At 42.5% G+C, this 27,404-nt stretch overlaps 1 protein-coding gene across 1 annotated transcript in view; it reads left to right on the top strand.

Annotated features, from left to right (window-relative positions):
- LOC310788375 (E3 ubiquitin-protein ligase rnf213-alpha-like) overlaps positions 1-27,404 on the top strand; it is a 41,978-nt gene that overhangs the window by 6,904 nt on the left and 7,670 nt on the right. The window contains exons 4-56 of the mRNA XM_083649938.1: positions 1,000-1,701; positions 1,826-2,004; positions 2,093-2,263; positions 2,602-2,807; positions 2,945-3,234; positions 3,343-3,599; positions 3,833-4,039; positions 4,192-4,384; positions 4,476-4,531; positions 4,717-4,891; positions 4,977-5,129; positions 5,277-5,375; positions 5,475-5,597; positions 5,716-5,899; positions 6,126-6,290; positions 6,730-6,876; positions 6,977-7,587; positions 8,366-8,525; positions 8,609-8,826; positions 8,914-9,051; positions 9,181-9,345; positions 11,027-12,296; positions 12,402-12,583; positions 12,700-12,855; positions 12,949-16,551; positions 16,688-16,812; positions 17,429-17,542; positions 17,624-17,748; positions 17,842-17,964; positions 18,084-18,148; positions 18,322-18,475; positions 18,564-18,696; positions 18,831-19,019; positions 19,151-19,281; positions 19,390-19,547; positions 19,677-19,883; positions 20,086-20,273; positions 20,406-20,526; positions 20,641-20,741; positions 20,822-21,004; positions 22,258-22,424; positions 22,530-22,632; positions 22,759-22,873; positions 23,116-23,323; positions 24,277-24,473; positions 24,602-24,724; positions 24,865-24,975; positions 25,635-25,880; positions 25,969-26,044; positions 26,585-26,619; positions 26,716-26,816; positions 26,907-27,063; positions 27,225-27,399. Coding sequence (XP_083506064.1) covers positions 1,000-1,701; positions 1,826-2,004; positions 2,093-2,263; positions 2,602-2,807; positions 2,945-3,234; positions 3,343-3,599; positions 3,833-4,039; positions 4,192-4,384; positions 4,476-4,531; positions 4,717-4,891; positions 4,977-5,129; positions 5,277-5,375; positions 5,475-5,597; positions 5,716-5,899; positions 6,126-6,290; positions 6,730-6,876; positions 6,977-7,587; positions 8,366-8,525; positions 8,609-8,826; positions 8,914-9,051; positions 9,181-9,345; positions 11,027-12,296; positions 12,402-12,583; positions 12,700-12,855; positions 12,949-16,551; positions 16,688-16,812; positions 17,429-17,542; positions 17,624-17,748; positions 17,842-17,964; positions 18,084-18,148; positions 18,322-18,475; positions 18,564-18,696; positions 18,831-19,019; positions 19,151-19,281; positions 19,390-19,547; positions 19,677-19,883; positions 20,086-20,273; positions 20,406-20,526; positions 20,641-20,741; positions 20,822-21,004; positions 22,258-22,424; positions 22,530-22,632; positions 22,759-22,873; positions 23,116-23,323; positions 24,277-24,473; positions 24,602-24,724; positions 24,865-24,975; positions 25,635-25,880; positions 25,969-26,044; positions 26,585-26,619; positions 26,716-26,816; positions 26,907-27,063; positions 27,225-27,399 — 13,741 coding nt within the window. The remainder of the gene's footprint in view (positions 1-999; positions 1,702-1,825; positions 2,005-2,092; positions 2,264-2,601; positions 2,808-2,944; positions 3,235-3,342; positions 3,600-3,832; positions 4,040-4,191; positions 4,385-4,475; positions 4,532-4,716; positions 4,892-4,976; positions 5,130-5,276; positions 5,376-5,474; positions 5,598-5,715; positions 5,900-6,125; positions 6,291-6,729; positions 6,877-6,976; positions 7,588-8,365; positions 8,526-8,608; positions 8,827-8,913; positions 9,052-9,180; positions 9,346-11,026; positions 12,297-12,401; positions 12,584-12,699; positions 12,856-12,948; positions 16,552-16,687; positions 16,813-17,428; positions 17,543-17,623; positions 17,749-17,841; positions 17,965-18,083; positions 18,149-18,321; positions 18,476-18,563; positions 18,697-18,830; positions 19,020-19,150; positions 19,282-19,389; positions 19,548-19,676; positions 19,884-20,085; positions 20,274-20,405; positions 20,527-20,640; positions 20,742-20,821; positions 21,005-22,257; positions 22,425-22,529; positions 22,633-22,758; positions 22,874-23,115; positions 23,324-24,276; positions 24,474-24,601; positions 24,725-24,864; positions 24,976-25,634; positions 25,881-25,968; positions 26,045-26,584; positions 26,620-26,715; positions 26,817-26,906; positions 27,064-27,224; positions 27,400-27,404) is intronic.

The following is a 27,404-nucleotide window of genomic DNA, read 5'->3' as shown; positions in this document are numbered from 1 at the left end:
ATGTTGCTGCCAACTGTTGTTGGCTTACAGCTTAAAGGAACACGCCAACATTTTGGGAGATTCGATTATTTGCCATATTCCCGATAGCAAGACGAGAAAATAGATGCCCTTCTCTTCTCTGTATGTGCATTACAAAGTGTGATCTGTGATGTGAAAGATTACAACGGTGGGGGACTTTACTGGAGAAAACCAGAAGCTCCGGCTACATATTTTGCTTTGTAAATTACAATGTTTCATCATTTTACATGATTAATTCATAACGTGGTGAATGCACAAGTCACAACATGTACATAAGACCTTTTTGGTGCTGTTGTAATGTGTATTTCTTGTGACTTAACGGGGGTAGGCTAACATTCCCTTGACTACCAGTCATGATGCTAAGCTAACTAGTAGGAGGGTCTTTCTTCTTCTTCTTTTTTTAATTTTTTTTAATGCACACACAGAGAAGAGAAGGTCATCCATCTTCTCGTCTTACTATTCGGAATATGGCAAATAGGTGTATCTCCCAAAATGTTGGCGTGTTCCTTTAAGGTTTCCGTGTTGAACTTGGGCTTGTGAAAGTTGGTTCCACATTCCGTTCATCAATCTTTGCGCATACTGCGTATATGACTGAATGCACCGAACCATAATGTCCATACCGTGACAGTTGGGGATGAATACACGTACCGTTACATCCCTAATTTTTTCATTTATTTATTATTTCTACTAGCAAGGAAATACAAGCTTTATGCTACAGTTATTTTAACCTGCTTCCCAAATCGTGCATCTGGACAGTAGATCCAAGTGCACGGTTTTTTTCTTTTCTTGTTTCTTTAATTGAAAGCCTAGACATATTCACTGAACAAATGTTAAAATCATGCTACAGTATAAGCCCATTGTGTTAAATTCTGTCATCATCATCTGCTAAATATGACCTAATCACATCGTTTGGAATAGGCGTTAGAATTATTTTTAAATGGGCATTTGTGAAATTGAATTGATCACCTCTGGTTTTAATAGAGAAAAAAGAAGAAGAAAAAGGCCAAAAAGAGGAAAGATGGCCGTATGCCACTGGACCAAGAGCAGATGAGCGATGACCTGTCCGTCATCTCCCTGGACGACAACCAGGTGAAGCAAGCACAGGAAGGAGGGGACTCTTCCGACAGCGACAGCTCCACTAATACAATGGATGAAACACCAGACTCACTCCCCGCTGGCTCTTCCTCTCTGGAGAGCCAGCCGAGTTCCTTGGTAGCTGACGATACTTCCAAACCAGCCGAGGGCTTCCAAAGTGAAAAAACTGCTGCCCCACTCGAGCCAAGCAAACAGAGTCAGTCCGCTGCAGCCCCGGATAAGCAGGTCATGGCAGACGGCGATGTACCAAAATCAACCGAGACGCAGACATCCCAGCCAGCTCCAGCTGACGCTCCTGCTTCCCACTCCGTATCAGAAGACAAGACCAGTATGACTCCTCAGTCAGGTCCGGGTAAAGGGGCAAAGGTCTCCAACCCGAAAGAGCAGAAGACTGAGGCAAACAGCTCCATGAAAGACTCGCCTACCACCAAACAAACTAAAGTGGACCAGAATGCCAACGTAGATGCAATCGCAAATCAGACGAGGCAAGCTAAGCAGAAAGGGAAAACTGCTCAACAGGGCCAGAAACCAAAACAAACAGCGGCTGCTGAACAAAAAATGGTTTTTGGCCCTCAAGCATCAGCAAAGGTAAGGACAATTTACAATTAGAAGGTCCTTTTTTATTTTATTTTACTAGCGGCAAAGGAGAAGGATTCATTTTCTTGTTGGGATGAGTTTGTACGTATTGAATTGAATAATGCTACTTGTCCAGGGTGAAAGCACAGGCTCCAGTGTGGATCCACCGCTGAAGACGGAGCGCATGGAGCTTCAGCAGTCTGCAGACGGCGCAGGAGATTCCTCCACAGCACCACAAACTTCAGATGTCAACAAGGGAAACCGAGACAGCAATAAGGACAACGCAGAAGAATCCACTGACACGCCACCAAAAAGGTAATCAAATTCTCAGACGGTGCTACACATTTGGATTTAGATATCACCTTCACCAGTTGTAATGCTGTCAATTTGTATTGCATTTCAGAATAAGCAGCAGGAACAAGACCATTGCTGCAAGTGACAGACTGACGATTTACTTCCATGCAGTCCTCTCCAAGGATTTCAAACTTGATCCAGAAGAAGATCAAATCTTCGTCAGGGCTGGGGCCCCCATCGGGACATGGGATGAGAATACAGTTGAGCTGTCTGTGTCAAGGTGAATCTTTCTTGAATTAATCTTCAATTTACTTTAGGAAATCTTACAACCACCTGGCCAGGATATGTGTATTTTAAGCATTTGTTCTACTGAAAGCACAAACTTTCTTCATGTTTCTCCAGATTTAGTGCCTATACTTTTGTGCTAAAGCTTGGTGCCCATTGATTGTTTCTTCAAAATATAAATTATTGATGCAGGGAATACACGCAATGCATTTGTCATGTATTTCTGTTGTAGCAAATATTGCCTGATTATGGAGGCACTTCGCTAAAGTTTAAATGACTCAAAAATAAAACAATAACATAATTACAATTTCCTTTTTTTCTTTCTTTTCACAGGGATCTTGGAGAACATGGATTTCTGGTTTCTGGCAAACTCGTTACAACAAAAAATGAAGCTGCAGCTGTGTCGATACCATACAAGTATCTCGTCTACAAGGCCAAAAAGTGCAAATATGAGTATGAGTACATATACAAACTGGATTCTTTGCACCATACTACCAATAGGTGTTTGTTTGTGGTTGACCACCTCCTTAACGAGGAAGGTAAGTGCTTTGTAACTTTGTAAAGTCCTATAATCTTTGAGTGCATTCTAGTAGCATTCAGATACTACTCATGAAATATGTGCATAATGTAGTTGAAGAAAACGGAATTTAATATTTTATTTTATTTATTTATTTAGGGGACTGGCATCAATATGATGACATCATCTGTGTGGAGCCATCAAAGAACATGCTCAAACGCTTAAAAGACACCATCTGGCCTGAACAGAGGAAGAGTGTGGTCGAAGGCAGAGACATTGCAGGGCGAATCATGTTGGAGACCATATTTGATCTCCTCAGGAGCTGGACTGATGTCAATTTGAAGAATTTCCTGACCCAGTTGAATCAGTTCTTCCAGATTTATGGGAACCCCTTCGTTTTTGAGGAGAGGCAGACGAAGTGGTTCACCTATGGTTATGGAGAAAACAATGTAAGTAAACTACCGTACTTCCACACAGTTGCCTTCTAGTTACTCTGGAAAAAGCCAGGTATTAACCTCTGAAAATATTTTCTCCGTCTGCTTTGGTTCTTTTTTTAGGTGAAGAAGCTGGTAAAGGAGTTCATGCTGGCAAACGTCATTCCTCAGTTGCAGAAGGACGGAGCTGGGAAGAGCCACTACATTAAGGATCCTATTCGGGCGGCAGTGATCATGCTCTGTGTGTGGACGCGACACAATATCAAACTGGAGACCAATGAGCTCCATCGGCTCTGCACTGTGCTGTGCTTCCCCAAGCAAAGCAAGGAGGATTTCCTCCAGTACTGGAAGGATTTCTCCCGTGACGTCTCCACTCTCAAGTAGGCACTTCTCATTTTTACTCTTCCCTTGGTCAAATCCTCACATCCTTCACATAAATGGGTATCATTTACCTTTTTAAGAAACCATTCATCTGCAGTAGAGGTCTTCGGGTATGCCCGAATACCCGACGAGGAAGACCTCTAATCTGCAGACCTAATGTGTTTTATAGTAATTTTGTCATTTTCTGTCCAGACTTTTCTATTTGGAAGCTAATCGATTTCTCTTTGTCTAGTCTGTCAGAAAAGCTGGTGGCTCTGATGAACACTGTGAGAACACAGGGAATGCCACGATGGATTTTGGTAATTCCGCTTCTCCACTTCCTCAAAGGCACCACAAAGCCTTTCCAAGCACCACTCTCAGGCAGCTCCAAGCACGACACAGGTTTTCCAGGCCTGAATGTGGGTAACACTGCATCCTGGAGCAACAGTCAAGATCGGAAGTAAGAATATATATAGTTGCTCTCTATTTGGAAAATGTGCGACAACTCCCGCTGACAAAAACCTACAGTACATAGCTTTGCAAATGATAAGCATAAAGTTTTTACATCGTATGTTTTGGTTGCTTATGGTATGTTGTGTATCCCATTTTCAGGGCAATTTTGAACGTGATGAAAAACCACAGCCATTTGGTGGAAATGGACACACTTGCAGCCCGATCCTGGATGTGCCTGATGCCGCTTGAAGACTTGGTGGAGTGTAGCATCGCCATTAAAACTGAGCTTCTGGACATGCTTCATGTCTTAAGTATAAATGCTCCTCAGGATGTCGGCTACAGCAGCTGCGAGGTGAAGTGGAAATACTAGTTGAACATATGAAAAAAGGTTGTATCACAGTATGATTATTATTATTAAATGTTCTTGGTTTTCTGTTTTGCAGACACTATCTGATGCTCTCTCGCATATTCAAGGGCTCCTCATTGAGCAAAAATACAGGTGATTTACTGCCATGACAATTGCTGTTGTTTACACATGATCTGTGTGCTGTGACTTGTTACTGTCTGGCGTTGCTGTTCTTTATATTGTTTCTCATATACTTGAGTGTTTCCATGTGCAGACTGTCAAGAGTCTTGCAGGGCAATAACATAATCGTCCACTCCTGTTTCGTTTGTTGATGACAGTTATTTTAGCGAGGCGTACAGGAGAGAGTGCCTGGCAGCAGCGGTGAAACTGCTTGAGAAGATCTGTAAAGGAGTCCGATCTGCATTGTCCTCCCAGAACTTTACAAACATTCCTGTAGCTTGCATGAACCTGGTTGCATCAGTCTTTGACTTCATTCACTGTAACGAGACAGAGGTATGTGAAGGGAAAGATTTTTAATTGAGTTATTTACATTTCCAAATAGTTTTGGCTTTCTCAAATACTAGTGATTCTCATTAAGGTGCCCGAAGGAGTGGAACGAGACCTGGAGATGATGGTCGAAGCGATGACCATTATGAGACAGTGGATCAGTCAGACCTTCAGAGGCGCGTTGCTTAACAGGGCTGTGACCTCCATGTACCTGAGCGTCACTGTCGTACAAGCAGAGCTTGAAGTGAGCAGTGTCAATGTATTTTATACAGGGTTTAATAGAAGTGCTGCACTTACAGTATGAATAAAATAAAAAAATTAGGATGGCTGCTCAAAAGTATACTTTGGAACATATTGCTCATGGTGCCTTTTTATTGGTTGTGTTTCATAGATGTGGAACAGCATAATATCCCTCCATTTCAAAAATGAAGGTTGGACAGAAGAATGGAAAAATACATTCACCAAGGATTTTGAAGGCAAGCTTAAAAAGGTATAGAATACATCCTTTACATATTTCTGCTTAATTTTCTACCAGGTAATGTGTAATTAATTAAGTAATTAATTCATGAATGTCTCTGAGTGACTTTAGGAATCTGCAATGGATCAGGTTGATTTCTACTGCTCAAAGTTTGAGGGCCTCAGTGATTCCCATCCACATGTTGCTGCCAGCGTTGAGAAGTGTGCTCTTGAGGCGGTTACATCATTGTGCCAGGTATGGGGACTTACTACCGGTAATCTAGTCTAGGAGAGTCCAGTCCATATTTGTGAACAATAACACATTTCCCCGAATAACAATAATGACTGATCAATAACTTATTTTCTCCATTCAGACCAAGTCCGAGGGCAAAGTATTTCAGAGGTTTAAGATAAACTGGAAGTTTGGAACACTCATTTCAACCATTATCCAGAAATCCTGGCCAAAGGACCCCCAAGGGAATTTTCGGGATGAGGAAGAAGTGGTCCTGAAGCACCTCCTCTCCTGGACAGCTGCCAAAGACATTTTCCAGCTAGATGGTATCTCCTCAGAACAAACATTGAAAACATGCACACCCCAAACCATAAAATGTGCAGGGCAGAAGGAAAACTATTACATCATTATTTACACCCAGTTATGCATGGTCTATTCAGTAGTTGCTCTGGCCTCAGTGTTATGGCTGCATGGGGGTGGTCTCAAGCATCGTTAATCAGTGTTGTGGTTTCAGATAAAGCGTTTTTTAACATTCATCTGCTTTCACTACAGGTACGGTGATTGAGAAGCTCTCATCTGACGCCACTGACAGAATTGTTACAGCAATATCATCCTTCTCTACCATCACCAGTCAGCTGGTCCATGGAACCATTAAGATCAGCCTGCTCAAATTCATTTTGGAGAGGAAGAATACTTTCTTAGAACTGCTAAAAATCGGTAATAAATGTCTGCTTTTCATTTTCACGAAAGATGTCTTAAGGCAGTGGTTCCCAAACTGGGGTATGCATACCCCTAGGGGTATGTGGAGGTACTACAGGGGTACTTAAGAGCAAGGTGAAAGGGAAGAATGAAGAATGTAAGAATAAATTGTGAATAGAAATTAAATGTTAAAATAAATCTGGTCAGGAGGCACTAATTGCAACTCTCCCTTTCCTATAATGTTATAATCTTCAAAAGGTGGGTTATCATTCATTCATTGCATCATAGCTATAGTTTTCTCTTGCAGTTTTCTAAGCAAAATGGTGTAGTCAGGTAAAGGGGGGACTTAGCCAAAAAACTTTGAGATCCACTGTCTTAAATCTTTATAGTGTTCATTTCATATGAGACTACATAATCAAATATGGAAATACTAACATGCGTGCTTTGACATTAACAGACTGTCTCTCTGAGAAAGGCCAGGATATTGCCAAAATGCTGAGGCTATTAGAGCAGAGACAGATTGAAATGAAAGCTGTGTACCATGAGAAAGCGCTTGTGGACATCTTCCTAACAATGAGCCACAAACTTGAGGAACATATGAAAGGTATGTTGGTGGTGTCAGGGCAATCGGTCCATTTGGTTTGATCTTGTGCTCACAGTTGCACCAAATTTAATAATTATTACATGTTTAATTTGCATGATAGTTGATGCTGCTGACATGGAAGACGGACAGCAGATCAACATTGAGACCACGCCCCTGGACGTTTTCATGGAGGTTCATCCATTTGACCAACAGTCCTCTCCGATGGCTGGTGTGGTCACCTACTTTAATCTCCATGATGACATCAGAAACATGGCAGAGGTTCTACATACCTTCAGAAACAGTTACTTATTCAAAGTGTGCTGGGACAAACAAGCCAGAAAGCTGGCCACTGCAGAGAGGGAAAGTGAAGACCCCGATGAATCTGGAGTAGCTGATATTACGGCCACACCAGAGACGATTCATGGTGACATTTTCGAGCCTTGCTATGGTGATTACAAAACCATCTACAGATGCCTGAAGGATGGCAGTATCAGACTCGGGAAGGTTGACAAGCTCTTCAAAGATTACAAGGGCAAGTACGAGGAGCTTGCACAGGACTTGGAGATTATGTGCAGAGTGGATCAATCAAATGACAAACAATGGATCCAGAGAAGGGTTCAACAGATTGAGCAGTATCATGAACTTCATCTGGCTGTGGCATCAGCTCAGGTTATCATGAAGGTCAAGGAGACGCTTTGTCTTCAAGGTGACTTCAAGGTTCTGCAGACAATTGTAAGTCCCTATGTTTTCTAGTATATTACAGCATCAGTACTGTTGGATGTTAAAAATATCTTTTAGATGTCAAGGTCAATAAGGGTGTCCAACTGCCCAACCACAACATGTAAAGATTTTGTATACAAAAATTAGACGCCATATATTACATTAAATATTATTTAATTGGGACATGCTCAACTTTATATTAGAAGATTTACCGATAAATAGCGGTGTCACGATACACTCAGTTCACGATACGATACACGATATTGGGTTCACGATAACGATACGATATTTTAACATTATTTTTTGCGATCGATTTGTAAGTTGAGGGGGCATCCTCCATGCTAATTTGAGTAATTTCACCATTTTCATCCTCCGTGTCTGTAACGTCCCTCGTCTGTTCAAACAAAGCAATGAAAAGGAGAGCAAGCATGCAATCAGATGCAGATCAGTGCCACCATGTTCAGCTTCTTTTTCTCGCGATATGAGATTTCATCGCAACGATACATATTGTCACGTTTTGATATCGCGATATATTGTGACATCCCTACCGATAATGCATAAAATGACAGTGTATTGAGTTGAGTCTTCTTTCATAAACTACAGTGTTTCCCATACATAAAGGAATTTGTGGCGGGCCGCCACCACAAATTCTCAAAATCCTGTGGGAAACACTGAACTATGATGGGATGCAGATCATCTTGTCATGAGTGTTTCTGATATGTATTCAGAAGTACTTTTTGGGCAACATTGACATTAGATGAGAATAACGATGGCTTCCTTCTCTCTTCAGACACATGCAGACTTTCAGAAAGAGCACCTCAGTCGGATTGACAATGATTTGATCCAAGCCAAGGTTGCTCTTGTGGACATCACGGATGCCCGCAGACTGTGCCTACAGGAGCTTGGACTTAGAAAACATTTTGTCAGCTGGGTAAAGGATGCTCTTGAAGGTATGAAATGAAATGATCTACACTAATCACACTTCTTTCAATGCATATTCAGACACATTTGACATGTTAATATGTCATTTCAGATATCAATGAGCTGAAGGTGTTTGTTGACCTGGCCTCCATCTCTGCTGGAGAGAATGACCTGGATGTGGATCGTGTCGCTTGCTTCCATGATGCTGTCCTTGGCTACTCATCCTTGCTTTATGAGCTCAAACCACACTCGGGTTTTCAGGCCTTCAAGGAGGTGCTGAAGAAGCTCTGGAGAGCTTTGGAGAATGACAGCAATCTACCCAAAAAACTGGTGAGAGGAGACCTTCAGTACTGTACTACTACAAATACTTGAATCTTGATTACTTCAACACAATTGAGTATGTTTCTTCTGTTCCAGCGTGACACTGCACGGCATCTGGAATGGCTTAAGACTGTGAAGGACAGTCATGGGTCAGTGGAACTGTCGTCTCTGTCCTTAGCATCAGCCATCAATAACAAAGGCATCTACCTAATAAGTGCACAGAATGTAAAAAAGGTAAATAAGAAATTCCAGGCCATTTAAATAAGAAATTCAAATATGTTTTCATTGAATTCCTACTGCTATATAATGTTTTTCATTTAATCCTTCAAAATCTTAAGTTTGTGTTTTTGTTTTTCAATCCAGTTGAGTCTTGACACAGCGCTGCAGCTAAAAATTCCAGAGGAGCATGATGAAGGCCAGCAGATGCGCTCCTATTCCCTGGAGGACCTGCGGGAGCTGCAGAACAAACTCATGCTCATGTCCGGGAAAGGGGATCAGGGACAGAATGAGGTGGATCTCTTTGCTGAGGTAGCTATAATGGTTTTCTTTTGTGTAATTAGCATAGTTGTGACGTTTCCTTACCATATGAATTAGATATATTATATTTGCTGAAAGACTCTTTAACTCATTCTCTGCCAGGGTCATTTCGGTCTGTGTGCTCCCAGTGCCAGGATTTTGAGCATATTTCCTGATCTTCCAGGACCCACAGAATATTCTGTGCTAGGAATAAAATTACACAACATATCTCACAATAAAGCAGAGACTCTCTTCTTACCCCTTGTAAAAAACTGAAACTCTACCATGTTTCCTTGTTTAGTTACAAGCAGTGGAAGTTAGCTTGTTTTCACTAAAAATGCCCTCCTTGGGAGAGAAATAGGAGAAAAAGAGGTTTTTAGTGAAGGACACCGTTTCAAGCAGAACTCTCTTTTGAGCCTTTTATTTTTTGCCTCAGTGACACATCAGACATATACAGTATTTGTTTTCCCAAATAAATAAATAAAAAATAAGAGAATGTATTTGAGGGAGCTGTGTCGGTCCATCCCGCCCAGTGAGTGGCTACAGAGAGAGAGAGAGAGAGAGAGTCTGGCTCCTGGGGTTTCTTGACAGATGAGGCTTGGCCGCAGCCTCCTTGCTACAGTATTGTCAGTAAAATGGAAGAACCTCAGAATAAGTTGGAACCTATTTCGAGACATGGTCTTTCCGAAATGGGGGGTGTAGGACTACACACAGGACTGGGACTAGGACTGGACTGCGCCTCCATCGACTCAGAGTCTGAAAACACAAAATATCAAAGTATGATAAATATGTGCACAAAATCAAATAAATAATTTACTTTTACAGTTGCCATGTGGATTTTTAGCTTAGCTTGATAAAAGCATAAACAAATGGAACGAACCCTTATGTGGTCACACTCACACACTCTCTCTCACACACACACACACACACACACAGGAATAACGAGTGCTGTAACGTTACCTGCTGTCACGTTACCTCTCATAACTAACGTTAGCACAGAAGATCACACAATAGCTACGTTAGTGCTGTAAACTTTGAAATGTTTATGTGACACAGACGGCTGTGTGTGATCATTTCATCTCAAACGCGATACAAAAAATAGGCTACTTTTTACCATCGTCATCGCTCTCTCCAAGTGGCACCCATTTCTCCTCCTCCGATTCATCTGTGTCAGACGGATCAGAACGCTGTGAAGGGGAGCCTTCGTCGCCCTGGCGCTCCGTCGTGGAGCAACAACAAAAACGCCGGCGTCTTCCTCGCCATCGTCGCCATCCGAGAACTCTGGGTCGGACTCTGTTTCGACCACAGGCTCCACCCATAAATACTAAACTAGCGGGTTCCTTTTATCAGTTTGACTTGAAACAATGTCACAGGCTGGGAAAGTGTCTGATGTAATGTAAACAACCAAAACATTAAAGTACGTCCGAGTACGTCCTTGGCACAGAACGCCATTGTTAAAAGTACGTCCGGGTACGTCCTTGGCAGAGAATGAGTTAATAAATCACAGAACATTTTATTTTTATTTTATATGATATAACATAGTTCTAAAGTACGGTAATAACTGTATGGTATAGAATCATAAGATATTTATTTAACATTTTAATTCATTTTATAGTTTAAAATGCTTTATACCTACAGTGTACTTCCATTTTGGACAAAAATAATATGCATACATTGCAATTTTTTCCCTCAGGTTTTTGCCAGTGTTCAAAGACTAGCTGAGGCATTCATAGCCCTGTACACAGCTGGGAATCCTCTGTTCAGATACTGGGAAGCCCAGATCCACTGCAATTTAAGCAGCCAAGAACCCAGCATTATGATGGACTTCAACCTGGGCAGTGTGCTCAGTGTTATCATTGTGGAAGGCAACATAGAGGAGCAGCTTCCTGAACTTTGCCGGAAAATGGAGAAGTGCCTGGACTACTGGAGGGATTTTGTGGACAAACAGAGATCCCAACATTACTATCTGAACTACTATACAGCAGAACAGATCGTCTACCTTTGCAGTAAGCTGACTCAGCAAAATGTGACCAATGTGGATGACCAAGTTCTCATGATGCTCTCTTTTGTGAAGCCAAACTGTACAGCCTCAGATTTGAGACAAGTCTGGCATGCCCTCCAATATGAAATTCTCACCAAACAGCAAGAACAAAACGAGGACATTGAATTTCAGACTTTTGTTGTACTGCCAGGGACTGCAGAGGAAGTCCCAGATATCACAGATGTTGATCCTCTGCCAAGTCTTGTGGAACAAGCAAATGGTTCCAGAAAATTTGATTTGATCTGGAATGCTTATATGAAAGACATGAAGACTTTTCTTCCTCACATTCTTGATACAAAAAGCCTTGGACGACTGTTGGAAATACTGGCCAACAAAGAAGATGCGAGTGAGGACGACATTTCTGATGGGAACAAGGAGACAGACATAAAAAGGGAGCTGCCTAAAGGCTTGGCCATTGGGAATCCAAACCTCATTGTTTGCCCACATGATGAGGTCTTGACATCTTGCATCTCCATTTACATGAGCAGCGACCACGAGGTACTGCCTACATATGACGAAGTCCTCCTGTGCAACTCCTCGACACCCTATGAGCAGGTGGAGCTGTTCCTCAGACGCTGTCTCAATGTGGGCTGCAGAGGACAGAAGATCTACTCTCTATTGTATGGAGATCTGCTGACCTACGATGTGAGCTCCAAAGTTGAGGGCTTTTTTCAACGAATGAAAATGCAGAGCAGAAAAGACTACCGACTTGTTATCATCTGCAGCTCAAACAGAGAACACGCCTACCTTCCCTCTGCCTTCAGCCAGTACAGATTGCACATGGTCCCCCAGGAGCCATTGGCTTCGATCCAGAAGTACCTCCAGAGACATTACACCGTACCAGCAGATCAGTGCAGTGCTGCAGCCGCATTCAAAGACAGACTGTGCGTTGGAGTTGTGTCGTCTAAAAGAGCTGGTGTTGGTGCGTATAAGCTGCTTGTTTCAAATGATTACCTGTAGTGGGGGTTAATATATCACTGCTACGATTGTTGATACTGTATAATAACGAATATTTTTCCAATTTCAGGTAAATCTCTCTACACAAAGAGGCTTTATGAAAAACTGAAGCACTCCACCAAAAAGCCCTCAATGCTGAAATGCATTCGCTTGATTGAGCCTAATGTTGATGAGAATGTCATCCTGCAGTCTCTGCTCGCCATCCCCAAGATGAAAGAACTCACAATTTTCCATTTTGATGTCACATCATCGGTAATAATGAGTCTCATGCATAGTAATGTTTGGCTTGTTGTAATTGATATATCTAGACAGATTCTGTTTGGTCTTAACGTATTAAGTATGTATTTTGTGTTCATTTGATTGAAAAGGTGCAGAAAGGCCTCCATGAGTTTCTTTTCAAGCTGCTGGTTCTGCGTTATCTGATGGACTCTGAGGGAAAGATGTGGAAGTGCAGCAACAAGCAGCTGTATGTCATTGAGATTTTACAGTCAACTGTGAATCCACCCAGAACAGCTTCACAGCAGGTAAGAGTTTAACAAGTGCTGCCATTTCATTAATAATTTAATTTAATAACATTTACTTATCTTAGATTGTGTTTCAATCTGTTTCTTTCATAGGCTCGAACTGTGACCAGCTCATTCGTAGATGTGTTCCCAAACATTCTCTGCCGACCACCTAAAGAGGTGTTAATGCTAGAGACGAGGATGCGAGAAGATCCCACCATTGTGAACCCTGAAAACCCACTGATGGATGATAAAGAATTCAGGAGTGAAGCCTTCCAAAGACCATACCAGTATCTCACACGGTTCCATAACAAGGGAGAACTTGACACCTTCACATGCCTTGGTGTTGAAGGGTCACATGTGGAATGTCTACAGATGCTTCTCATGTACTGTGGCATGATGGACCCATCCTGGGCAGAATTGAGAAATTTTGCATGGTTCCTAAACCTTCAGCTGAAAGACTGTGAGACATCTGTTTTCTGTGATGTGACTTTCACTGGGGACACTCTAACTGGATTCAAGACCTTTGTGGTAGACTTCATGATTCTGATGGCAAAGGACTTTGCCACTCCATCACTGAGCATCTCTGACCAGAGTCCTGGGAGGATGCAGATGGACCTGACTGGTGTCCGCGATGAAGACTTGGCCCCTTTTCTGATTAGGAAGAGATGGGAATCAGAACCACATCCATACATCTTCTTTAATGATGATCATGTGTCCATGACCTTCATCGGCTTTCATCTTCAGCCTAATGAGCAGAACTTTGTAGATGCCATTGATCCCACTTCTGGAAAGGTGATAAAAAGAAACATCATGACAAGGGAGCTGTATGAAGGCCTGAAGCTACAGAGAGTCCCTTTCAACATTGACTTTGAGAAGCTACCCAGAGGGGAGAAGATAGAGCGAATCTGCAACGTTCTTGGAATCCAGTGGCCTCTTGACCCTGATGAAACCTATGAGCTTACCACTGACAACATATTGAAGATGTTGGCAATCCATATGCGTTTCAGGTGTGGCATCCCTGTCATTATCATGGGAGAGACAGGGTGTGGCAAGACTAGGCTCATCAAATTCCTTTGTGAACTTCGGAGGAGTGGAGTGGCCACTGACAACATGAAACTGGTCAAAGTCCATGGAGGAACAACTTCAGATATGATTTACACCAAAGTCCGAGATGCAGAAGTCATTGCTCTCACCAACAAACAAGACTATGGATTTGACTCTGTTCTCTTCTTTGATGAGGCAAACACCACAGAGGCCATCAGCAGTATTAAGGAGATCCTCTGTGACAGGACAGTTAAGGGAGAAAGTTTGCCCCCCCATTGTGGCTTGCAGATTATAGCGGCATGCAACCCTTACCGAAAGCACACAGATGAAATGATTCAAAGGTTAGAATCTGCAGGCCTTGGGTACAGAGTTCGAGCCGAAGAGACGGACGAAAAGCTTGGGTCAATCCCTCTCCGCCAGTTAGTGTACAGAGTTCAGGCATTGCCACCAAGCATGATTCCTCTGGTGTGGGACTTTGGACAGTTGAATGATCACACAGAGCAAATATACATCCAGCAGATTGTGCAGAGAGTGATTGAGGTCAATGAGATTGATGCGAAGTACATCAGTTTGATCACAGATGTGCTTTCAGCCTCACAGAGGTATATGCGGACAAGGAAGGATGAATGCAGCTTTGTCAGCCTGAGGGATGTGGAACGCTGCATGCAGTCTTTTGTGTGGTTCCATGAGAACCACGTGATGCTTTTTGAAGAGCTCGACGAGTTTGAGAAAAAGCACGGTGCTGAGAACGGAAGACACCAGAGATGTTCAGAGGGCCGAGACCCTGTGTTATGGTCTCTAGTTTTGGCCATAGGAGTGTGCTACCATGCTTGCCTAGAAGACAAAGACAAATATAGGCAGAAAATCTGCAGAAGCCTACGAAGCGGGTACAGCCCAGTGAGAGTGATGCAGGAAATCTCACTTATGCAGGATCTACTTTTGAGCGGTGTGCCATTGGGGGACACCATCGCAAGGAACAGTGCGCTCAAAGAAAATGTCTTCATGATGGTGCTCTGCATTGAGCTTAGAATCCCCCTCTTCTTGGTTGGAAAACCCGGAAGCTCAAAATCTCTGTCTAAAACTCTGGTGGCAGATGCAATGCAGGGCCAAGCGGCTCACTCTGACCTCTTCAAAAGACTTAAACAGATCCATTTGGTGTCTTTCCAGTGTAGCCCTCACTCAACACCAGAAGGCATCATTAACACATTCAAGCAATGTGGACGCTTCCAGGAAGGTAAGAACCTTGATGAGTACATATCCGTTGTGGTCCTAGATGAGATTGGGTTGGCTGAGGACTCCCCCAAAATGCCACTGAAAACCCTCCATCCCCTGCTGGAAGAGGGATGCATTGATGATGAGCCACTACCACACAAAAAGGTTGGATTCATTGGCATCTCCAACTGGGCTTTAGACCCTGCCAAAATGAACAGAGGCATCTTTGTCTCCCGTGGTGACCCTGATGAGAAGGAACTCATTGCGAGTGCTAAAGGCATATGCTCATCTGATGCAATGGTTTTGGAGAAGGTCAGGGGTCTCTTCCAACCCTTTGCCAGGGCCTACTTGGCCATCTGCCGTAGGAAAGGAAAAGGATTTTTTGGCCTACGTGACTATTACAGCTTGGTTAAGATGATTTTTGCCATGGCAAAGACTTCTCAACAGAAGCCCAGTGCAGAGAAGATTGTGGAGGCAGTGTTGAGAAATTTCAGTGGCAGGGATGATGTGAATGCAGTTACTGTCTTCACCAGAAGGCTGCAGATTACACCCAACCTGGAGTGCATCAGTGCCATTGAGTTTGTGCGACAAAACATGGCAAACGGACAGGAAGAAGAGTGCCGGTACTTGCTGGTTCTAACGAAAAACTACGCAGCCCTGCAGATCCTGCAACAAACATTCTTCTCAGAAATTGCCCAGCCTGAAATCATCTTTGGCTCCAGCTTCCCCAAAGACCAAGAGTATACCCAAATATGCCGCAACATCAACAGAGTGAAGATCTGCATGGAAACGGGTCAAACTGTTGTGCTTCTGAACTTGCAGAACCTTTATGAAAGTCTCTATGATGCTCTCAACCAATACTATGTCTGCCTGGGAGGACAGAAATATGTGGACCTTGGACTGGGAACCCATCGTGTCAAGTGCAGGGTGCACAAAGACTTCCGGCTAATTGTCATTGAGGAAAAAGAAGTGGTCTACAAACAATTCCCAATACCTCTCATCAACAGACTGGAGAAACATTACTTGGACATCCACACTGTCCTTAAAACTGAGCAGAGGAGAATTGTGGATGAGTTGGAAAGATGGGTCGCACAGTTTGTGTCTCTCAGCGGTCAACATGTAGTGGTGCCTCAGACGTACAAGTACCTACCACCAGATGCCTTTATTGGCTACCACTCAGACACATGTGCTTCTGTGGTTCTTCAAGTCATCGAAAAGCAAAAGGAGAACATGGACATCTCGGATCCTGACAGGAGAATACTTGATGAGGCTAAACTCGTACTGCTCAACTGTGCTACACCAGATTCAGTGGTGCGTATGGACTGCGCAGCTCTCCCCAAAGTGGAGAGTGAATATCTCTCCATGGTCTACTTCGAGGAGCAGAATAACAGTTGTTTGGCTGACTTCATACTTGCTCATACAAACCAGGAGTTCCATTGCTGGTCTACCTTCACAGAGGTATTTTTATACAATTATACATTTATTATACAACTTAAGACAATACAAAAACAATGTTCTTATTATACAATGCCAATCTCAGCAATACACTGCAGTCGTTCACCAAGACTTTATTCATTCTAATTTTAATCCATAGGTGACAACATTCTCCAGACTTCTGACCGCATCTGACCTGGAACCACTGGAGCAGGTCTTGCATAATGTAGAGCTTCTCTCGCTCCAGCAGTTTGACACAGAAAACTCCTTCCTCAAGAAGATCAGGTTTGTTGATATACTGTATGTGACCTGCTGCATCAAAATGAGTCACATTGACCCCAAAACACATTTTGAGTTTAATACACTTTATAATTTTTGAAGTTATGGTGTATTGCATTTACAGTTAAATTAACTGCTAATGAAAGTGCAATTTATATGTACGCCAGGCCTATTGGAATTTGAAGCATTCCCTATATATCACACTATCCAAATATTACATAAGCCTTGTCCTGGAATATTATACACACAAAACTGGAATTAATTCTAAAGGGAAAATGTTGTTATATGGTTTTTAAACAAATTTGTAATTACTAGTAAAGGACCAAGTTATTTACCTACAGTAATATGTTTCCTCAGCTTTATTTATTGCACGTTACTGTGCCCTTAATTTAATTTGAGGTTAACCCATTGATACCTGATGCAGCATTTGTGTGCGTATCCCTTTAAGACCGTGACTTAAAGGGACCAAATGAGGGATATACATGCAAATGCTGCATCAGGTATCAATGGGTTAACTATTATTTGTAGTTACGGAACCTAACAACAGTAAATTAGTTTACTGTATTTTGCTTAGAATTGTATTCTCTCAATCTGACATAATCAAATCACTGTTTTCTTCTAGGAGTTTCCTCACAACGGGAAATGGAAGCAGCAGTGCCCCCTGCAACAAGATCCTGATCATTCAGTGTGATTTTGATGAAGCTTCTCATAGCGCCAATCTTATTGCATCTGCAAAGTAGGTCAATATTTTCTGTCTAATAAGTACTATGTGCGATTATGTGGTTTTGCCATACTGAGTTTGGTTGTTCATTATCAGGTATTCATCCATCAATGAAATCAACAAGATAAGACTGGAGAACATGGGAAGCAAGGTGTTTGTCTACTTTATCACCAAACTGCCAAGAATGGAAGGAGGCTCTTCCTATGTTGGGTTTCATGGAGGTGAGGTGGACAGAACCTGCAAATTTTCATTTACTATCACATTGTTTTAACAAGATTTGAGAATAATAGCCTGAGACATTTTAAACTTTGCAGGCCCCTGGCGATCAGTTCATATCGATGACCTCAGAAGGTCAAAAGATATTGTTTCAGACATCAAAGTCTTGCGAAACATGACAATCAGTCAACTCTTTGAAGAAAAGAGGAGTCAGCCTGAAGGTAATTGATTGATAATTAATTTGCAGTGATTTATAATTGCGTCTTTGTTGTCTTTGATAAAATGTATTTTCAGTAAAAATATTTTGCCGCACTGAATTACAAGATTTCTTTGTGTACAGCCATGGAGGTTGATGACATGTACACTGAGAACGAGCAACATGAAGCAGAGCTTCAAGTCCAAACTGTGAGTGAATGGAGAACACCACAACATTCCCTTTGTGTGTCTGTCTGTCTGTGTGTGTGTGTGTCCTTAATCATTTATGGTTACAAATTTGTAGAGTGAATACTTGTCACGTGCATCTTTTGTTCTGGGTTACTTGTGTTACTGGCTTTGACCTGCCTGTCCGCCTGCTGTAGGCCTGGGATACTGTCGTGGACACCACAGCGCTGGTGCGGAGCTGTGTGCAGAGTGCTGTAGGCATGCTGAGGGACCAGGTGGAAAGTGGCTTCCGTAGTACCAGAAGAGTGGAGATCCTATTGATGCTCCTGAGTGACAATGACGGAATAAAAGGTAGTAGCAGCAACTCAGTTCTTTTCAGTTCTTTTTTGTTCCAACACATTACAACACTCACCATGTTATGTTTTGTGTTTCTTATTAGCTGAATTCCTGCAAACTGTGAAGAGGCACCTTCACTCCTTGTTGCTGACTCATGATGAAAACTCCATCAAAAGCAACTGGGTCATTAAGGAGGCCTCCAACATTGATGCTTTGCAGGAAGGAGGAACATTCAGGTGAGGAATGGTTTCCTTGAATAAAAAATGTTCTATAGCTGCACTACTGAAATGAATGGTTTAATGCAAGTGATCCATTTTGAAGCCAGTGCCTATTTATTGATCAGCCATTTTAATGGATTTTGCCATAACAGGCACACCCTGTGGAAGCGTGTCCAGGCTGTGGTCATTCCCTTCTTGGCACAGCTGGTCTCAGTCATTGACCGTGACCAAAACTTGAGCATCCTCCTAGATAGCAACTCTGGTGAAGCTGTTAAGAAGCTGTGGTTGGACATCTTTGGCGATGATAAACTGTTGGATGTCCTATACATAATGGACCGCAAGTAAGTGGTGTTAGTGATGTAATTTGAATAAAGGTTGCCATATTTGTGCAACTTATACCAATTTGGACACTGCATACTTTTGTACACTTTGTCCTTTGATTATTGTATCTATATATTATCTTCTGTCACAGCTCTGAGACGAGGACCATCCTTGTGCAGAACTACTTTTCTGCAGACAGGAACGTGAGCTGCAGCATGCCTTTCAGCTGGAGGATCAAGGACTACCTGGAAGAACTTTGGAGTCATGCCCTTCTACATGAAGGTAACTGCCTCTCACACAGAGTTTTTGTGGATAGGTATTTAAGCAATATGTCACTACTGTGTTTTTGCCATGTCTTTTTCACATATGACCCCCTGTGTCTCTTGATAGGTCAAACTCAAAGCCAGTTTCACGAGTTCTTTTGGAAGACACCACTGGGCCGATACATTGCAAAAGCAAACCTGGAGATGCAGACTGAGTTTTTCCACCGCTATCTACAGGATTTTGTCTCCATGATGATGAATGTGTCTTGTCTGGAAGATCTTCAGGTTGTTTATTTATTTACAGGCTTTTTCTAAGGTCCTTTTTAGAGCTTTAAATCCCTGTTAGTGAGATGGTGTGTGCTGAAGGTACTGTATATGCTTGCATGTGCTAATTCATACTGTCTGCTTCCCTAGCTCTTGTGTGCTGCATTGAACTGCTGTGTCAATGAGCTCAGATTGCGCAACAACGCCACAGATAAGGTGACATCTCTTCCGTGGGTCCATGCTGCTTACCTTGAGTTCAAGAACCGACTGCAGAACCTCTCCAGAATGATGTGCATCGAGCCCCAGGTGACACAGGTCCTCTTGAGGAATGTTCACGCCAGAGATGGGGAAGAGCTGGTGAGTCTCCAAAATATCCATTCCAGGATATAAAATGCTTTTTCTTTGTTCCATGCAATTTCAGACATGGTCTTCATTTTAGAATGCAAGACATTTACATTAGATGTATTGATGTTAGGCTAGGAGCATGTTTTATTTCATGCTCTTTGTTGCCATTTGACTTGGCTTTGAGGTGCAGTGATCATATTCCTTTGTCTCCAAGGTGCTAGATGTGTATGCCGCTCTTGCGTGTGTGGAGTACCTAGAGCCCAGGGAACTGGACACCGATGCCCATCGGCAGGCATGGCTCAGGCAGGTCAAAAAGCTCCAGGTTGCCATCGAGCTGATCTGCTCTGAAGACAGTGTGAGATGCTATGGAGAGAGGAGCAAGGCAATGGTCTGTAGAGTCCAGTAAGTCCAGCTTATTCAAAGGTTTTCCAAGTGTTCTAGTAGTGTGGGGCAGTTGTACATGCAGTTTTTAGATACCACGTTAGCTCTATTGATTTTGGTGGCCATTTCTTAATTTTTAATTTTTTTGTTTAGGACTGGATGGAGCCGGATCTTTTCCCTCTCTCTGTTCGTGGAGCACATGCTGTTGGGCATTGAGGAGGTGGACAAGAAGCTGGCACCTTTAGTTTTAGAGCACACACGAGCGCTTGGCCAGGTGGGTGTGGTCTGATCATGCAAGACTTAACTTTTCATGAGATTAATTCAATGAATGACTTTAAAGGTGATTCCACAATAACCTTTTCACTACAACAACCTTTGTTCTCCCAAGATGCTGGAAAAGAATTCAGACCTGAAAACTCGGCAGTCATTTGAGGCAGTGATTGGTTTACTCAAAACCTGCAAAGACACAGCAGTTGAATGCATCTTCAGGTACAGATCCATCCTCCTCTCTCTCCTCCTGTATTTTGCCTGTGCTGTGTTACCCGCTAATGCGTTTATGTATCATCTAGGTTTGGTCACCAGCAGTGTCCTGTGTGTATGGGAGACCCCCAGGATCCCCTCTGCCTGCCGTGTGAACACATCTACTGTGTGGCCTGCATCAAACAGTGGTTGGGCCCTGGGCAGATGTTCTGTCCCCTCTGCATGCAGCCGGTTCCCGACGACTTCCCCATGGCTCCTTCAGAGGACATAAGGTAGGCCACTGCACGAGAATTAAAACATGCTTTTGCTCATTTGTTTCATTAGTCAGTAAAAGCACAGATACAAGTTAAATTGAGGAGAGAAATTAATGACAATGATATTCTTTCCTTCTTATATCTGATGAAATGTTCTTAATTCCTCTCTTTTTTTAAGTTATGTGTGATTTTTTTAATCAACATTATTTGGTATAATTTCTGAGAAAAAAAACATAATTTGAGAAGCTCAGAGCTGATATTCTATGAACTATAAATTAACGGGGCTGTACATTACTGCCACATTAGCTGACTCATTTGATTAACACTAGGTTTGTGAAACAAGCTTTGTTTTGTTTTCAACTATATTGACGAGAAACACCAGAGCCGTGTTCGGAATGCTACATGCAACATGTAGACAAGTATAACAAGTTTGGTATGGTAGTATCCCATTCTGAACCTGTTTCTGCTTTGAACACCAGCTTTACTGCATCACTGCACAATCTAAAGCAAATATTGACTTGAGCAGCTGTTATTTTAGGGCGTAGGGCCCGATTCAGGCCTTGACCAGAGTGCCATGCAGAGGTGGTGCTCATAGTAAGTTTCTTTTACATGTGCACCCCACTGGGCCTATTCCAAACCTGGAATTATGCTGTATTCATGGCCTCCTGCAAGATTTGCATGTGAGGTGGTGACTACAGTACAGTATGTAAATCAAGGCATGTCTGTCTTCACATTATGATACGGCAGTAATTACCCTAAGCCCTGTTTTCCTTTTCCCATACTCAAAATCGTGCGATATGTCTACTGAGGCTACCATCAGTCTCCTGGTGTAATACTGTACAATAAATCTACATGCAATGAATGTCAAAGACAACAATTTGAATATTTTGAGTCACAAAATGTAAGCAAATTCATTAAAAGTTCAGATAAATAAGTTGATTTGTTTCTTGTTTCCACACTCATAGCTTCACCTCACACACTCACATTTGAATCTTTTTAAGAGATCATCACAGTAGATGCTACCACCAGCGCACATACTGTAGTACAATTTTCCACCATAACAATGGGAAAGAAAAACCTGTGTGCAAGCAAAGACATTCCTATAATCTTCAATGCACTCACTGTTTAATTATGTTTGATTATGAACAGCTCAAACATGTAGATCTCAATCCACATAAGACCTGACTTCATGTAGTATGAATGTGGCCTTTATGAACATTGCTATGAGGGGAAGTCTGCTCATGTTATGTTTATGTCATTGTTTTATCTAGAGTTCTTATCAGCCAGCACGCTCAGTTCAGGAAGCAGTGCAACGCTTTCTTCATAGACCTGGTGTCTACTGTGTGCTTCAAGGACAACTCTCCCCCAAGTACAGAGGTTATTCTGCATTTACTGTCCTTCCTCATGATGGAGGCCGGGCCTGTTCCCATTCTGAGAGGTAGGACTTTATCCTAACTGACCACTGGTGTGTTTGTGTCTGTGGGGTTGGTGGGTTTGTTTCTGTTGGTTGGTTGGCTCTCAATATTGTTTCTTTTTTTGTCAGTTAATCGCCAAATTCTGACAAAGGTGCTCTCTCCGTTTGACGAGTCGGTGGATAGAAATCCAGTGGTGCGCTCAGTAGTGCTCAAACTCCTGCTGAAATACAGGTGAGGAACTAGGGCTGCACATTGCTCATATGCAGGGCTTCCAACACTCCCAACATGCAGGTGTTTGTCAGTGTTTCCAACATGCATGTGTTTGTCAGTGTTGTTTAAACACCGTTTTTTTTAAAGCTTCGATGATGTTAAAGGATACCTGCAGCAGAACCTGACGTCGGTTGAGCAGAGCAACATCTTGGAGGAGACCGACAAAACGGAACTCTACTTGTTGTACATTAACTGCCTGGAGGTACGCACGAATGCAAAAAGGCTTTACTTCCTGGGTGCAGAATACCCAAGCCCCCCCCATTTTTCTAGTTCCACTATTTTGATTCTTGCACCTGTGTAACAAAGTACTTTCATCTGAGCGCAACCAGCATCTTTACTTTTTTCCTAATCTAGTCTAGCTACATGTATATTGTAGCGTAGCATCTTACAGAGTGATTTCATAGTGGGGAATTCACTTTTTTTGCCACCTTTTCATTTATACAGGATTCCATGTTTGAGCGGTTGCAGTTCCGAACCGCAGGGGAGCAGCAGGTGTGTCTGCAGGATGAAAAGGCCTTCCTGCATGACTATCTGCACTCAGACGCTGTCTCCACTCACACAGTCACTGTAGAGTACCTGCAACAGGTGGCCAGGGTGCGTATGGACCTGGACATGGCTGCTGGCCTGCTCGTGGAAAAACTGTCTGCTACAGGTGTGTAATCTTGATCATCATTACTATATATGTCCTTAATACCAACTAGGGGTGTCACGATACACTCAGTTCACGATACGATATGTATCACGATACTGGGTTCACGATAACGATACGATACGATACGATTTTAACAATATTTTTTTAAACTTGAATAATGACAATATATGACTGGAAAAGTAGTATTTTATTTGAAATGCACAAATACAAAACATGCTGTTGTGGGAAATTGTTATTACAATAACAACTAGAAAAAACATGAGATTGGAGATAAGGCTTATCTTGAAATAGAATGAGTTACACCGTCACTTAGATTTACTTTGAACTAAAAGGTTTCTCAGCAGTATAAATTCTCATTATGCATCTTCAGTTTTTCTTCAAACTCAAACAACAAGACTTTTCTTAGTCTATTTTTTATGCATCTTCAGTTTTTCCTGTCAAGTAAACAGTTTTGCCAGAAACTCAATTGAATGGTTTCTCACCTGTATAACTTCTCATGTGTCTCTTCAGAGACTTGTTCAACTGAACTACTTTCTACACATTGAACTTCAACAAACAAAGATGTTTCTTTGTCTACTTTTGAAAAAAAAAAAAAAAAAAAAAAAAAATTTTTTTTTTTTTTTTCACGATATGAGATTTCATCTCAACGATACATATCGTGACGTTTTACTATCGCGAAATTTCGTGGGACGATATATTGTGACACCCCTAATACCAACACATTATCCATGTTGTTATGATTGTTTTACTCTCTGTGAAGCACCTTGACATTTTGTTGTATTTTAAAGTGTGCTATATAAATAAAATCCATTATTATTATGGTGTATTATTATTATCTCAGGACATTTATATCTTTAAAATTAAAAACCTGATTGTTTGGTTGTAATGCTCTTCAATGCATTCATTTGACAGAAATATCATTCTACTTTCATATTTATCCTACTGTATGCCAGGTGCCCAGGAGGGTGGTCAAAGTGGACCCACAGCCTTCCTGAACAGTGTGGTGGACCTGTGTAGGCGCAGCAGGAACAACTGGTATCGTGTCTATCTGATCCGCAAGATCTGCAGCCAGCATGGAGTAGAGTTTGTCCAGAAACTCGTCAAAGTGAAGGAAGTGGCCTGGCTCTTCCCTGAAGAAGTTCTGCAACAGGTGCTATTATCTACATTGCAGGTTTTCTATATTAGTGTCCATATGACGGCAAGGCAATGCCTATGTGCATTGATCAAATATTCTGGTTTAATTTTAACACCTACACTCTCATTACACATTACCTCAAGAGTCAAGAACGCAGCCCCATAGACCAGTTCCTTGTGTGTGGAGAAGCCTACAAGACTATCAGAGATGCTGTGGCAAAGGCAATATTGGAGGGCAAATTGGACGGACTGGATGATACTTGCAAGGTAATTTTTCTTGGTAACTCACTGATCAGTTTATGGTCACATGACATTGCTTTTGTGTTCATGTTTTAGTTTTGGATGCACGTTAACATGTGGGAATGCTGTTTTCAGTTTATAAAGTCTTATTTGTTCTCTGTCTGTAGGGGTGCAAGTGCTTGCCACAGAGGACAGCAGTTTACCTGCTCTTGGCATTGTTCAGAGAAGTCACCACTCTCTACAGAGCAGCCAATGCTAACCTCCATCCCAAGCCTGAGGTAGATGCTCCCACCAAAAGCTAATTATCTCTTCTCATACAATCTAAGCCCTCGTTCACACCATACGCCGAAGCCACGCTGAAGCTACGCAGCACTGTAGCAGTGTAGGCATCGTTGTTAACAGGCAAGACCGTTAACGCCACACTGAAGCCACGCTGCAGCGATGGTTGTTCTATTTTTCAAGCGTGCAGCACGCTGCACCCGAGCTGCCAGGCATGAAGTCAATGCAAGTTGTTAGCAGGGGGAGGGCAGGACCGAGCGAGGTGCTGAGGAAAGGAGAGTACTTATGGTGTGACCGGTTTAGCGGTCATCTAATAGCCAGCAGTTGCAAAATGTGAGTCTTGACTGATGCTCATATTATTTACTATTAGTGTCATGTAAGGTAAATTAATTACCGCAATGAGAGTATGCAAGTCTATTACGTGCTACAGGGGCTGTTTTTAGTACCTCACATGCACACGCACACACACACACACACACACACACCGAAGTCTCTAACTTTTGTTTACAACTCCTGGTTCACTGTATTGTAATTGGGCAGTGTGAACCTAAACGAATCAAATGCAACAAAGTTTTGTTAGCTTTTCCACTCTGATTCGGATCAAAGACAATTTATTTTTCAAGCATCTTGACTGATGTATACCTTTTTGTATTTACAGCAATTGCAAGAAGCCCTGGTGGCCTACATCCAGGCTTCCAGAGTCCTTGGCAGTCCAGAGGTGAAGGCCTTTGCTCAGGCCCTCGTGGCCAACCGCCTGGGGCCACTGGCTGTTTGGCCTGGGGCCTCTGGTGCCCAGTGTGTGCTAGGGGAGCTAACGGTTCACCTGGCTGCTGTCTTGCTCTGTGGGAACCAGGGGATCCTGGCTCCTCTCCAGCAACTGGCACTGACACCTGCCAACATGCAAGTATGTAAACTGTCACCCGCTTTCAATGTTGGCAACTAGGCCTTTCCGTTCTGAAGTGAATTGACTGTTTTTATATTTGTTGGTACAGAAAGCTTTCTTGCCCACCATGCCAGAAGACATGTTGGCCGTGGCTCATCAAGCTCTGGGGCCGGTGCAGTGGTATCGTAAGTAACGGACAAGAGAATAAAACCCTCTAATTATATATTTTTTCTATACTTGATTGAGAAGTCAATTACATTATTAGGATTTACACTTCTTACTGTTCTGACACTGTTTTAATATGCATGTCTTTGCTATACAGTAGGTCCTACTGTGTAGCATGAAAATCATATTAAGTAGTAGGATAGTAGTCAAGTCCAGTTTATTTGTATAGCACATTTCATACACAGAGGCAATTCAAAGTGCTTCACATAAAATGAAGGGAGGATAAAGAAATGAAAGATAAGTGGGAAACTGAAAAAAAATAAGACTAGTAAATATTTACAATATGAGGAAAGTTAGCAGTTGTGAACATTTTCACATGGATTATTTCATTCACACAATGTTCTCTGGTTGCATGTGGTGTTTTAATCCTGTGTCAAGGGGCATAACCTTTGAATTAATAACCGTATCAATCTCAAATTTAAGTACAGTATGCCAGTTGGAGATATTATCCACTGCCAAACATAATAATAAAAAATAATATTTTTTTGCACTCCCCATAGATTGTCCAAATGGTCATCCATGCACCATTGGTGAGGTATGTAAAGTCCAAAATGAGTCTTTAACACTATAGCATGCCTTTCTTCGTGCTCTGTCCTTTTTATATTCTCATTTGCTTTTCTTGCTTCTGCAGTGCGGCCAGCCCATGGAGCAAAGCCGTTGTATGGACTGTGATGCTGTGATCGGAGGAACCAACCACATACCTGTCCAAGGATTTCACGTTGTTCAGTTGCAGTAAGCAGGTCTTTAATCGGTAATTCAGGAAGAAAATGTGTTTGGAATTTGTAAATGTTTGCTTTTAACTTTTTTGTTGCCTTCCCATAGGGGTGACCGCACCCAGCCAGGCCACATCCTCGGTGACCCTAGTCGCAGGGACAATCCAGACATGCTGGACACCAAGGACATTTCTCCTGTGGCCTTCAACATGGTCCGCATGCTCACCCACATGGCCATGCTGCTCGGGGTCAGCAACCACACACAGGTAGCTTACACTTATGACAGCATCGCCCTATTGGACTGTCAGAGAACGTCAATCAGTGATCAATAATGTGGAGTGTCCCGTGATGATTGATGTTGATGTCCTGGGATTTGCACCAAACCGGTCTGAGACTAGTCACTCATGGAAAGTGTCTCTATTTCTAGCCTATCTCTACCATCATCAAGCCTCCAGTCCAGGATCCAGGAGCGTTCCTGCTCGCTCACCTGCTGAAGGACATGGCGCATCTGACCAGGTCACTGGGCAAGGGGACAGACGACACGGTCAACACTGTACACCTGATCATCAGTAGCCTCCTGAAACCCCACCAGTGCCAACAATGTGAG

The sequence above is a fragment of the Poromitra crassiceps genome (genome assembly GCF_964638095.1).
Source record: "Poromitra crassiceps genome assembly, chromosome: 13".
Lineage (NCBI taxonomy): Eukaryota > Metazoa > Chordata > Actinopteri > Beryciformes > Melamphaidae > Poromitra > Poromitra crassiceps.
This window is presented reverse-complemented; position numbering and strand designations above follow the sequence as displayed.